General features: G+C 54.2%; 6 protein-coding genes across 6 annotated transcripts; 3 read left to right on the top strand and 3 right to left on the bottom strand.

The window, feature by feature from the left end:
• The first annotated feature begins 434 nt into the window (after window positions 1-434).
• On the top strand, window positions 435-1,279 carry F5Z01DRAFT_644876 (ribosomal protein L7/L12 C-terminal domain-containing protein). The gene is made up of 2 exons (XM_046262803.1): window positions 435-750; window positions 806-1,279. The coding sequence occupies exons 1-2, from the start codon at window positions 544-546 to the stop codon at window positions 1,121-1,123; spliced, it is 525 nt and encodes a 174-aa protein (XP_046121929.1). The 5' UTR covers window positions 435-543; the 3' UTR covers window positions 1,124-1,279.
• On the bottom strand, window positions 1,262-2,425 carry F5Z01DRAFT_644875 (CTD kinase subunit gamma CTK3-domain-containing protein). The gene is made up of 3 exons (XM_046262802.1): window positions 2,095-2,425; window positions 1,868-2,044; window positions 1,262-1,818 (listed from the first exon to the last, which is right to left on the bottom strand). Exons 1-3 carry the CDS (start codon window positions 2,248-2,250, stop codon window positions 1,381-1,383), a joined length of 771 nt encoding a protein of 256 aa, XP_046121928.1. The 5' UTR covers window positions 2,251-2,425; the 3' UTR covers window positions 1,262-1,380.
• A 388-nt stretch (window positions 2,426-2,813) lies between these two features.
• On the top strand, window positions 2,814-3,867 carry F5Z01DRAFT_633008 (pyrroline-5-carboxylate reductase; the record flags this gene model as incomplete). The annotated part of the gene is made up of 2 exons (XM_046261906.1): window positions 2,814-2,877; window positions 2,924-3,867. 2 exons carry the CDS (start codon window positions 2,814-2,816, stop codon window positions 3,865-3,867), a joined length of 1,008 nt encoding a protein of 335 aa, XP_046121927.1.
• Window positions 3,852-5,681, bottom strand: F5Z01DRAFT_314057 (acyl-CoA N-acyltransferase). The gene is made up of 3 exons (XM_046258969.1): window positions 5,550-5,681; window positions 5,220-5,501; window positions 3,852-5,166 (listed from the first exon to the last, which is right to left on the bottom strand). The coding sequence occupies exons 1-3, from the start codon at window positions 5,575-5,577 to the stop codon at window positions 4,067-4,069; spliced, it is 1,410 nt and encodes a 469-aa protein (XP_046121926.1). The 5' UTR covers window positions 5,578-5,681; the 3' UTR covers window positions 3,852-4,066.
• Window positions 5,682-5,896: 215 nt separating this feature from the next.
• On the top strand, window positions 5,897-8,676 carry F5Z01DRAFT_701360 (LMBR1-like membrane protein-domain-containing protein). Its single transcript, XM_046266410.1, has 2 exons — window positions 5,897-6,338; window positions 6,387-8,676. Exons 1-2 carry the CDS (start codon window positions 6,028-6,030, stop codon window positions 8,185-8,187), a joined length of 2,112 nt encoding a protein of 703 aa, XP_046121925.1. The 5' UTR covers window positions 5,897-6,027; the 3' UTR covers window positions 8,188-8,676.
• Window positions 8,267-10,625, bottom strand: F5Z01DRAFT_313568 (uncharacterized protein). Its single transcript, XM_046258966.1, has 7 exons — window positions 10,048-10,625; window positions 9,918-9,989; window positions 9,803-9,867; window positions 9,558-9,739; window positions 8,890-9,503; window positions 8,654-8,843; window positions 8,267-8,591 (listed from the first exon to the last, which is right to left on the bottom strand). Exons 1-7 carry the CDS (start codon window positions 10,132-10,134, stop codon window positions 8,347-8,349), a joined length of 1,455 nt encoding a protein of 484 aa, XP_046121924.1. The 5' UTR covers window positions 10,135-10,625; the 3' UTR covers window positions 8,267-8,346.
• Window positions 10,626-10,637: the final 12 nt, after the last annotated feature.

The following is a 10,637-nucleotide window of genomic DNA, read 5'->3' as shown; positions in this document are numbered from 1 at the left end:
ACGGTCAAAGTCACAGATCCAGACTCGAACATTTGTTGATCTCAAGAACATACGCTGAGGAGGAATTACAACAAGAGCCCGTTCCAAATATTCGATTAGAGCATACACATAGACTGCTCACACCTTAATGCACCACGCGTGTCCATGTAGCTGGGGCAAATCCTGCGAACCAGACGCGATAAACCAGGCGCGTTGTCCCAATCTGATGCAATTGCATCACCCAGGACTGCGCGAACAAAAGTTCTCATTTGGATTAACATCAAGCAATAAACTTTTGCTGTGATAAATACATGCTTTGAGCGAACATGTCCGTCGACGTTGATGCTCAAGCATTGCCGGCAAAAGGCCATACGTAACTCCGGGCCAATCAGAGCCTCCACATACCCCCAATTCATCACCGAAGCTGGAAAACTTTCGGAGATGCTGTCCAATCCCTTTCAATCGATTCCACGACAACATACGCACGCGACTCTCGACACGACACTCTCCCATCAGCTGCTGCAGCTCGCTCGTCGAAGAGGCCAAATCTCCACCACAGCCACAATGGCCATGTCATGTCGATACGCCGCCCGCAGCTGCGCCCGCCAGCTGCGCGCCACCCCTTCAGCCCAGACGATGTGCGTAGCTGTGTCGAGCAGACGGTGGAACTCGACTGAGGCGGCCGCGACCAACCCCAAGATCAACACCATTGTCGACCAAATCAGCCAATTGACTCTTCTGGAGACTGCCGATCTCGTGTCGACACTAAAGGTATGTGCACCGACGGACCAAATATCGCAGAACGGGTCATTGACAAGGCAAACAGACCAAGCTCAACATCCCTGACCTGCCCGTAGGCGGCTTCGCCGCTGCGCCCGCCGCCGCCCCCGTCGAGGAAGCCGAGGAAGCCGCGCCCGCCGCCCAGGAGAAGCACCTCTTCACCGTGAAGCTGCAAGGGTTCGAGACCGCGTCCAAGGCCAAGGTGATCAAGGAAGTGAAGAGCCTGCTGGGTCTCAGCTTGGTCGACAGCAAGAAGTTTGTCGAGAGCGCGCCCAAGATGATGAAGGAGAACGTGACAAAGGAGGACGCGGAGAAGATGATTGCCACCATGAAGGAGCTCGGCGCGACGGTTGTCATGGAGTGAACTGGTCCAGGCCTTGGGGGAGTGTTGGTCTTGGGTCTTATACAATAGAGGGAAAATCGTCCCAATGTACAAAACAGCATGTACTAGTATCTATAAGAGGATTTCTCTTGTTTGTACAAACATTCAACAGGGACGGACGGTGCGTGCCAAGATGAAGCTACATGTGTCAAGCCTGATATAAATTCCCGCTAGATGTGTGTGCTGTGCTGTCCAACGCCGAGATATGCAGTATCCATCAAGAAGACCAAGTCTGGTGGCTAGCCTGCCTCCCCATTGATCGCGTCCCTATGCGGACATTTTCTCATTTCCATTTCTTTCCGGAAATCCTCCGCTTCCTCAGCCAGAAGCCGATCATCGTCCTCTCCCCAGTCACTCGTCTCTTCCCACATTTTGTTCATCTCTGCATCAGGCCCGGCCGGTATCGCCCAGATATTCTCCCTCTCGCGCTTGTGCCTCTCGCGGTCCTCTTCTATGCGCTGCTCTATCTGGCGCTTGTCCATCTTCTGAGATCCGCCACCACGGCGCGTAGGCTTGGGCATCGTTTGCGACGGGGTAGCGTCGGTCATTTCGACATCTCCGTTGGGTGAATTGAGGCCCAGATCGTCCGACGTCGTCTCCCGCTCCCGTAAGACCTCATGTATCTGGTCTACCGCCTGCACTTCGATGTAGCCCTTGTTTTGCAGCGCATGCAAGACCTGATAGCTCGTCAGTAAGTCTCACGCACGTAGGGATGGTTTGACGTACCTTTCGGACGACCCTAACGTTCGCCGCCCCTGAGCCATCATCTGGCGCAACGGCATCCACCACCCTGATGATGTCTCTTTGCATCATGCGCACATAGTCTCGATGTCCATCCTTTTGCGCCGAGTCCAGGAAGTGCTCGATAAAGTACATAATGTTTGCTCTGGTGTTCATGTTGTTCTGTTCGGTTAGCGGGCGCGCTCACGCTGGTCTAGAATCCCGTGACTCACCCTTTCCACTTGCTCCAAAATGCACGAGTGCAAGTCCTCGTCCATCTCTTTGTGGCGCAAAGCATATTGGGCAGCCTTTTGTGCGGATGTGACCGAGGCGTTCAGGTGCTGCAGTTGAGAGGTGAACTTCATGCGGACCTCAAAAGGGTCCGCCATTGTGGGCGGTAGGCCAGTGAACCAGCTCGAGCAGATTTATGGTGTACGAGTTTCGCTGGTCCTTGTTATGTATCGTGGATGAGAGCCAGGTGGCCTGCTTTGAAAAATTGTTGGTTCTTTTGCGATGATCTGTTAGAGTGGACTCAGTCGTCTTGAGTGAGCCTCGATATGCATAACTCACTGAATAATTAATTGGCTGCATGAAAGTACAGGTAAGTCAGTTCGGGTAAGCTCCGGCGTCTCCCACCCCACCAACCTCTACGCCGTCGGCTGCACCCCCCGCGTCATGGCGGGGCCGATGATGTCCGAAGTCAACTGTCAATGGAGGGGGAGGCTTGGAAAAGTCGCGCGGTTGCTGTCTGGTCATTGCTGGAGGATAACATCTCAGAAACTCAGAAAATTCAGACACTTGTCTTTTTGTACCCTGCATCGTCGGTCAATTCTTTGTTTTCAACTTGTGCCCGTCGGTCTCAAGATACCTAGTCAATTCCTCGTCAACGGACTTCGAGAATACCCTACACACATAGCAACTGCATAGCCAAACCGGCAACAAATCTTTCAAGATGCTTTCCATCACGCAGACCGGCAATGAGAATCAGGACTTCACCATGTGCGTCCTAGGATGCGGTAAGGACCTCACTGTCAAGTCCTTATACTCGCGCTGACTCTATAGGTACCATGGGCATCGCAATCCTCAACGGTATCCTCACCTCGCTCCACGAGATCAACGGACCCAAGCCCCTCCAAACGCCCAACGAAGCACCAGCTGACGAGGTCCCTCCTCGTCTGCCCTCTCGATTCATCGCTTGCGTCCGCAGCCCCGAGGGCGCTAAGCGCGTCAAGTCGGCTCTCTGGGAGCACTCGTCAAACCTCAAGGTCGTCCAGAACGAGAACGTCAGCGCCGTCCAGCAATCCGAGGTTGTGCTACTGGGATGCAAGCCGTACATGGTCAAGGGTCTCCTTGCCGAGCCAGGAATGGCCAAGGCTCTGCACGGCAAGCTCTTGATCAGTGTCTGTGCCGGTGTGACCGTGGAAGACATGGAGGTTGCTCTGCACGGAGCAGTCCCCTCCAAGGATCCTTCCGAGGACGGCCGTTGCCGCATCGTCCGCGCCATGTGCAACACCGCCGCCCTGATCCGCGAGTCCATGACGGTCATTGCGTCCACAACGCCTCCTCTGCCTTCGGATGTCCAGGCTCTTGTCACCTGGATCTTCAAGCGTATCGGCGATGTCGTCTACCTGCCCCCTGGCAACATGGACGCTTCGACAGCCCTTTGCGGATCCGGCCCTGCGTTCTTCCTGCTCATGCTCGAGGCTGCGATTGATGGCGCCGTGGCGATGGGCTTGCCGCGCGCCGAGGCCAGGCGCATGGCCACACAGACGATGAGAGGCGCTACCGGTCTTGTGCAGAGCGGCGAGCACCCCGCCGTCCTGCGAGAGAAGGTCTGCACGCCCGGCGGGTGCACGATTGGTGGATTGATGGTTCTTGAGGAGGGCCGCGCCAGGGGCACCATCTCGAGAGCTGTGCGCGAGGCGACGGTTGTTGCCAGCCAATTGGGGCAAGGAGTCCAAAACGTCAATGGCACAAGATTTGCTTCCAACCAGCCGCCGCAGTGAGTAGACGCAGACATGCGTGTCTCACAAGTCAAGGTTATAGAGGTCATGGCTCGAAAAAGTATTTAAAAAATGATGAACCAATCCACAGATAGAGGCGGATGTTTTGTCCGCTATGATGCACGCATATTCTTTGTCCCTAAACGCCAGAGGCCGCTGGCCTGGTATCAATGCCACATCGAAATATCATACAATCAGATCCTTAGATTTTGGGCTTCTTACTCGCACTCTGCTCGGCACCCTCGAGCTTCCGCTTGCCATCAGCAGTGCCCTTCGAGCGTTCCATCGCCTTCTCATAAGCGGCCAGGATACGCGCGTTGCCGAGCTCCACACCAATCAGCACTTCTGCAAGCTTCTCCTTGCGCTCGTCAACCTCCATCTGCGACAGAGCATCTTTGTTGTGCCTGTAGAGGCGCTGCTTGGCGACAAGCTGCCACAGCAACTCCTGGTGTTTGTCCTCTTTGGTGGGGGAGGGAATGTCGGCTTCGAGATCCATTGTGGGACGGACCGAGTCGGGCAGTTGTGACATGAGGTACATTTCGACGGCACGGTAGAACTGCCTCGGTGCGATCTTGGCCTTTTGGCGGATGCCTTCCAAATTCTTCTGACCAACGATCAGGTCTGGTAGAGGTCCTTTCTCGGGAAGCTCGACGCTCGTGTCTAGTTTGAGCGCCCTGAACTCAGGTATGCTGTTGAGAAATTCCAGGTCGCAAATGTCTCGCAAGTCGTCGAACGCTTCATTCGGGTCCTCCACGGTGAATTCTTGTGTTTGCGGCTGCTTGTGGTATTGCGCGAAGATCGTCTTGTACAATTGCGCGCCGTGTCCCTTTCCTTGGAAAGGAGGCAGGATGATGAATTGGGATAGCCTCTTGCGACAGGGCAGCTCGGCAAGATCCAGGTTGCCCTCTGGCAGTTCCCAGCCATCCCGGGGCGAAGCAGGGGGTGTAGGGTTCTGGAACCAGTAGAATCGGTAGATGGTCGAGTAGCCTACAAAGACATACCCAGATTCATCCTTGCGATACAACGAGAACAATGTCCATCGGTCCGCATCGCTGATCTCGTCTTCTGTGCTCTCCGATTCGTCGTTCTGACCGATATAAGTGCCGCCTTCAATGAACAGAGGCACGAGCATCTGCACCCGCGTGTTGAGCTGCTTCACAGCAGGGTCCGCGAGACTCCCCTTCCACACTTCGTAATGACCATCAGGGCCATCGAATGTATCGTGGAGCTCGCCGGGCGGTGTGAAGTCGTCTACAACCTGCTTTGAACTTTCCTCGAAGTCTGATTCTTTGGAGTAGGCAACTATGTCTGTCAGCATATCCGCCACATTCATCGTGATGACTATGGAGGCGCACTCTTCGGTAGATAATTGCCTTCCGTCAGAATCGCGAGCACGTCATCCGCTTCGCTGTCGCCGTAAGGCTTGATCTTCTTGGCTGACGAGATCTTGAGGTGTGGGCGCATATCATTTGCGCGATACCGCAGGCTGATCTTGAGGCCCTTATAGCCGAAGATCTGCTCATCCTCGCCAAATATGGAGTATGTGAATCTTGGGTTGAAAGTCGTAATGTTTTGAAGGCCAGACTTTGTGGGCGCAACGAGCGAGATGCTGAGCGCCTCGTTGGAGCTGACCATCCCTGTGTAAAGTCAGCACGATGAGCGTTCCATCACGCAGAGTAACTCACACTCCTCCATGTCTGTTCCGTCAGCCATTGCGAGAATGTCTAGCTGTGAAATAAATCAATGTCCAAATTATGCGATTGAGATGAGTTGCGCAGGAATAAGTTTACTCTTGCTCACAACGCCCTCAGAATTAGTTAGAGAAACTCGCGTGAAGCCAGACGCGTCCTACTTTACGCGGTTGAAGACGAAAAGGAATGCAGAAGTGCCTTGCGGCTTAGGCACCCACGCAGACCGTCAGCGCCGCGATTCAGCGAGTGGTCCAGTGATTCCACTGCACTGGATGCAGTGCAGTGCCGTGCAGGATGAGCCTGAGTGATGTAAAGTGGATCCTCCCGTCAACGCCGTCGGACTTCTGAGCAAGTGCGCGTGCAGGATTCCCCTGGCTGGCCAGAACAAGAATGCGGTTCCTCGAATCCTTCTTCTACATCAATCAAACTTCTTCACACCTGCGCGCATGGCGTGGACATCAGTACCACTATCATGTTGGAAATTACAAGCAAGAGCTCGCCGATAGGCTCTACGATATTTGCGCTTTGCGCTCTCCTCGTCATATCGCTCGTCGTCCTTGGCATCTTGCGACACTATCTCCCACTTCGATCGACCCCTGCCTTCTACCTCGTGCCCATATTCTTTGCACTATGGTTACCATCAGTGGTAGTAGTTCTCGTCCCGATCGACCTGGCATCGAGCGCAATCACGGACGATGATGCTTCCCGCGGCATGTGGCTTCCCGAGCGAGCCATTCTCGTCTCCTGGCGCATCACGTACTGGCTGACATTTGTCCTGACATGGTAAGATTGTCTGCTTCCAGTCTTCTCTGCTCCAGCTTACGGGCCTAGGTTTCTTCTCCCCATCCTTGCCGAATACTCCGACTCGGGCTACCGTGAACCAAGCGCCAAGCTGGCATACTCCTTACGATCGAACGCACAGTTCATGGGTATGGTCCTGTTGGCCAGTCTGCTCGGCCTCATCTACGTGGTCATCTCGTATGGTTTCAACTTCGCCTCGCTCAAGGGCCTGGTCATGGCATTGGGCTATGTCTACGGCCTGGTTCTCGCCATCTACCTCATGGGTCATGGACTCGTGTCAATACCCCGCCGCCTGATTCGCAACGCCAGCATTACTGGTCGACTTCGCCGTCTACAAACCAAGGCACCACGATTGTACGAGCGTATGCAGGATTCCTTGGTCAATCTGGAAGAGCTGGAGTATCAAGTGTCGGAGCTAAGCAGGCGCAAGGTGGGCAGCGCTGCCGACTTCAGGGACTGGATCGAGGAATTGCAGGAGATGGCCGACGTGGGCGAGCACCATGCGCCACCGACGACAATCGATCCCACGTCAAACCGAATCATCCCGACCGTGATCACCGAAAAGTACCTTGCGGACCTGACCCGAAACCTCATGCGTGCCCGACATACCCGCTCGCGATACGTCAGCCAGTGGAACCACATGATCCAAGAAGCCGCAGAGACACAGGCTATCATCGATTCTGCAGCCTCGAAGAAGCTGGATTTCGGCGACGCCGACCCTCACGCGGGCCTGTGGGAGAGGACCAGGATCCTGACACCGTATACCCGACACATGTTGCATTTTCAAGTGCTGCCCTACGCTCATGTGCTGCTGGGCCTCTTCCTCGCAGCATCGTCGGCGTGCATCGTCTGGTCAGAAGTCATCAAGGTGGCATTCCCAAGGCTTTCCGTTATTCGGTTTACCGTCATCCACCATTGGAGCAAGGACAAAGCCGAGGTTGGCTTTGCCGGGCAATGCATCGCCTCGTTCTGGATCTGCTACATGTGCGCTGCTGCGCTCATCACCATGACCGAGGTCAAGACCTGGCGTGGGCGCGCCCTTGTGAAGCGCAACACGGCCTACGAGTCAGCCTTCTGGTACGCTCTGCAAGTTGCGAAGCTTACAGTACCCATCTCCTACAACTTTATGACCTTTTTGGTCCGCAGAGTGTACACAAAAACAGTGTTCTACAAGTTCTTTGGTGAGTCCATCGACTTGACGCCATTGGGTCGCTGGTTCGACGATCTGTTGCCTGTTTTCGTCTTGCTTCCCGTCGTTGCCACTTTGTTTGGCGTATACGGAAAAATCAAGCGCATTTTTGTTGGGCTCGATGTCGTCGAAGATGAGGAGGAGAATCTTTCAGCCTTTGGTACGGGAACATGGCGTGAGGGTCGGGACCTCATTGAACGTGAGCTACGCGGCAACACAACTGGGCGTCGGCAGGATGCTTTCACCCGCCTAGCCAGTGCCACCGGCAACCCCAGTCATTCTGCACCCGTTCTCTCCATCCCTTCGGCGCGAAGACAAGGCACCTCGCCGGCTCGCTCGCCAGTCCGTCCTGCACTGGCGAGCAATAGCAACAACGGGCGCGCGGGCCAATCCTCAAGGACATCACGTCTCGAAGAACCGGAAGATGACAATATCTTTGCAATCATTGGACATCGCATGAAGAACACTATTGACACCATCGACACCCCCCGGTGGATGCAAGATTTCAAGAAACCCAAGTGGATGGGAGGTAATGATGACGCTGAGAGTGGCCCACAGCCACAAGAGCGACCAGGTGGCGGCGAGCGCAACAACTCAGACATCCGGCGATGGTTCGGCGGTGATAGCGGAATCAGACTGTAAGACTTGCTCCCTTGTATTTGTTTTTGGACAACATGTAATAGCGGGAGGCCCTCTACAACCCTGCATGGACGGGCCCGGAGTTGCGGAGAACTTGACACACAAACAGCCTTTTTGTATTCCATTGTATATTTGTTCTACGAGCATGTGTGTATTTGACGCTCATCCTGCCTTTGGCGGCGAGGTGACTGTATTCCAAGTATGCGCTTTGCTCATGGTCCTCTTGCGTAGATTACGCATAATGTCCTTCTCCATCTGGTCGATATTCCGCTCCAAGTCTGCATCATCCTTCTTGTGCTGTGCCTCTCGCCTTCTATCGAACCAGATCCATGCAACAACTATGAAAGCCGTAATTGGTACCGTGACAGCGAAATAGATCCACAAGTCAACCGAGACGGGAGTGGCATCTTTCGCGCGATCATGTTAGTTGAGGTGGTCCACACAGAACTCATACCCGTGTTGGACTTACCAGCTTCGAAATTGAAAAAGGACATGCCGAAGACCGAGGCAAGATAGGACCCTGGCAGGAAGAGGGCGCCAAGTAGCGAGAGTGTCTTCATGGCCGTACTGTCCCGCTTGCTCGCGTGAGCAATCCTCCTCTGCTCACCAGCGATCTCGAGGTTGAGTCTCGCCTCTCGCTGAGAAAGGATATTGTACAGCTGTCTCTGTCAGTTTGCCTATGGCCAAAACGACTTGCGTGCTTACCCCTTCTCGTTGAACCTTGAGCCTCTCAAGAGTTGTCCAGATGTAGTTCTCCAGCCCCTTGAGTTTCGCCAGGTAGAAATCGACCCTTGACAGGAACTGCCGGTGCGTCTTTAGGATTTGCTTTCCTTGACCATCGCCAAGGTTTCTTCTGTATTCCGTTTCGAACAGTCCCAGCGCCTTCTTGATCTCTCCACATAGCGCTGCGTAAGCCTGTGGTCTTTTCCACATGACATGTCCGTGGCATTCTACCAAGTCCCTGCTCAGGCCGTCAATCTCCACAAAGCCATCATCCTTGAAGTAAGTCTCGCTGGCGTCGACCTCGTCCCTCATGCTCACCGCATTCTCTAGCCTCCTCAGCCAGTCTCTTGCATCGCGTTGCTTCTGGTCGTTGGCAGGGTTCAGGTCGTGAGATAGAAAGAAGAGGGAAAGGAGAAGAGGGTGGCCCGTCTCGGAGGGAGTTGAGGTGATGTGTCGTAGCGCGAGGGGCACGTCCGATGTTGGTGTGCCTTTCATGAACCCGCTGGTCACGGATGTCTTGAACGAGTGCGAGAGGAGAAGCTCCCATCCGCGCGTCTTTCCCTTCTTTCGCACATCAGACTTGCGGTGAACAACGTCTGTGATATGGTGTCAGTGAAGAAACACCAATGACAAAAGGGGCATTGGCCTACGAAGATGGGGGTCGTCATCGTCATGATCTAGCGAGCTCCAGAAGAATGGTCCGACAACAGCACTTGTCTCAATGCCCTTTTGCGGCAGCCTCATGGCATTGACCATGTTTGAGTAGGTTTCCTTGGGGAGGGATAAAACCTTGGGTGCGAAGGTGTCTGGATGCTTGGCATTGACTTGTACTCTTGATCGCTGAGGTGAGCTACTGTCGCATCGCCAGATCGAGAGGGCATGGAGCTTTACTTACACCAGCCTCAAGGCATTGAGCAGTCTCACACCAGGTGGCAACCCTTCGGGAGGCGCGAAGGCCCCCTGTATCGCATCAGTAGCTGGCCATTGACAGGTCTCCAATGCTGACGAACCCTCCGATGCAAGAAGTTCTCAAATTCATCGAGTGTCAATGCATGCTGCTCGCAAGTGTTCCATTTCGGGTCCTGGTGATCCGTGTCAGCACCGTGCTCTTTCGTAGACTTCGGCAGGCCGCCCACATACCGAATAATTCAAGATCTCCACATAGCTTGTCGCTTCACTCACAGCTCGACACTCGTCGAGGAAGTAATGAAATATGTGATCATCCATGATCGCAGGAGCATGTCACAGACGGGATACCAATTGGGCGCGCAATGCGTGGGCGTTCGTCGAAAGTTTTACACAAGCTGGGGCCGGGACAGATGTGTTCAGATAAATGTTGTGCCCGGCCTGGCTCTAGACCACAGTATGAGAATATGCACTTCGACGATGCGAGGATTGGAGCGCATCATGCAGGATGGTGCAGGTTTCTAAGACCTATAATAGTTAGTAGACGCGATGTCTGTTGAGCTCGGAACCACGGTCCTCCCGCCAGTCCAAGTAGTAATTAGATGGCTAGGAGCATGGTCTGCTATGGGGATGACAGGAAATAGCCGCGTAGTGCAACCCAGGATTCCCTGTCATTCGAAATTTGCAATATTAAGATGACATGGAGATGAAGCTGCCCGAGTCCCTGACTGGAACTGGTCCTGGTAGCTTCGGCGCTAGTCCCGAAAGAGCTGCGGCAGCTAAAATGATCATCGCGAACCTCCCAGCTTTCAAGCTTCGTTCGT

This window comes from Emericellopsis atlantica, assembly GCF_019669845.1.
Source record: "Emericellopsis atlantica unplaced genomic scaffold F5Z01scaffold_3, whole genome shotgun sequence".
NCBI classification, from domain to species: domain Eukaryota; kingdom Fungi; phylum Ascomycota; class Sordariomycetes; order Hypocreales; family Bionectriaceae; genus Emericellopsis; species Emericellopsis atlantica.
The sequence above is the reverse complement of the archived record's forward strand: the minus strand, read 5'-3'. Positions and strand labels throughout refer to the sequence as shown.

Bases quoted from the DNA above. Each gene is read 5' to 3' on its own strand.
- F5Z01DRAFT_644876 (XM_046262803.1), top strand. From the start codon at position 544: ATGGCCATGTCATGTCGATACGCCGCCCGCAGCTGCGCCCGCCAGCTG. The intron at 751-805 runs GTATGTGCACCG...CAAGGCAAACAG, and splicing joins ATCTCGTGTCGACACTAAAG to ACCAAGCTCAACATCCCTGA.
- F5Z01DRAFT_644875 (XM_046262802.1), bottom strand. From the start codon at position 2,250: ATGGCGGACCCTTTTGAGGTCCGCATGAAGTTCACCTCTCAACTGCAG. The intron at 2,045-2,094 runs GTGAGTCACGGG...CTAACCGAACAG, and splicing joins TTTTGGAGCAAGTGGAAAGG to AACAACATGAACACCAGAGC. The intron at 1,819-1,867 runs GTACGTCAAACC...ACGAGCTATCAG, and splicing joins ACGTTAGGGTCGTCCGAAAG to GTCTTGCATGCGCTGCAAAA.
- F5Z01DRAFT_314057 (XM_046258969.1), bottom strand. From the start codon at position 5,577: ATGGCTGACGGAACAGACATGGAGGAGT. The intron at 5,502-5,549 runs GTGAGTTACTCT...GACTTTACACAG, and splicing joins CGGAACAGACATGGAGGAGT to GGATGGTCAGCTCCAACGAG. The intron at 5,167-5,219 runs GTGCGCCTCCAT...TGACAGACATAG, and splicing joins AGGCAATTATCTACCGAAGA to TTGCCTACTCCAAAGAATCA.
- F5Z01DRAFT_701360 (XM_046266410.1), top strand. From the start codon at position 6,028: ATGTTGGAAATTACAAGCAAGAGCTCGCCGATAGGCTCTACGATATTT. The intron at 6,339-6,386 runs GTAAGATTGTCT...TTACGGGCCTAG, and splicing joins CTGACATTTGTCCTGACATG to GTTTCTTCTCCCCATCCTTG.
- F5Z01DRAFT_313568 (XM_046258966.1), bottom strand. From the start codon at position 10,134: ATGGATGATCACATATTTCATTACTTCCTCGACGAGTGTCGAGCTGTG. The intron at 9,990-10,047 runs GTATGTGGGCGG...ACGGATCACCAG, and splicing joins TGGAGATCTTGAATTATTCG to GACCCGAAATGGAACACTTG. The intron at 9,740-9,802 runs GTAAGTAAAGCT...TCAGCGATCAAG, and splicing joins CTCAATGCCTTGAGGCTGGT to AGTACAAGTCAATGCCAAGC.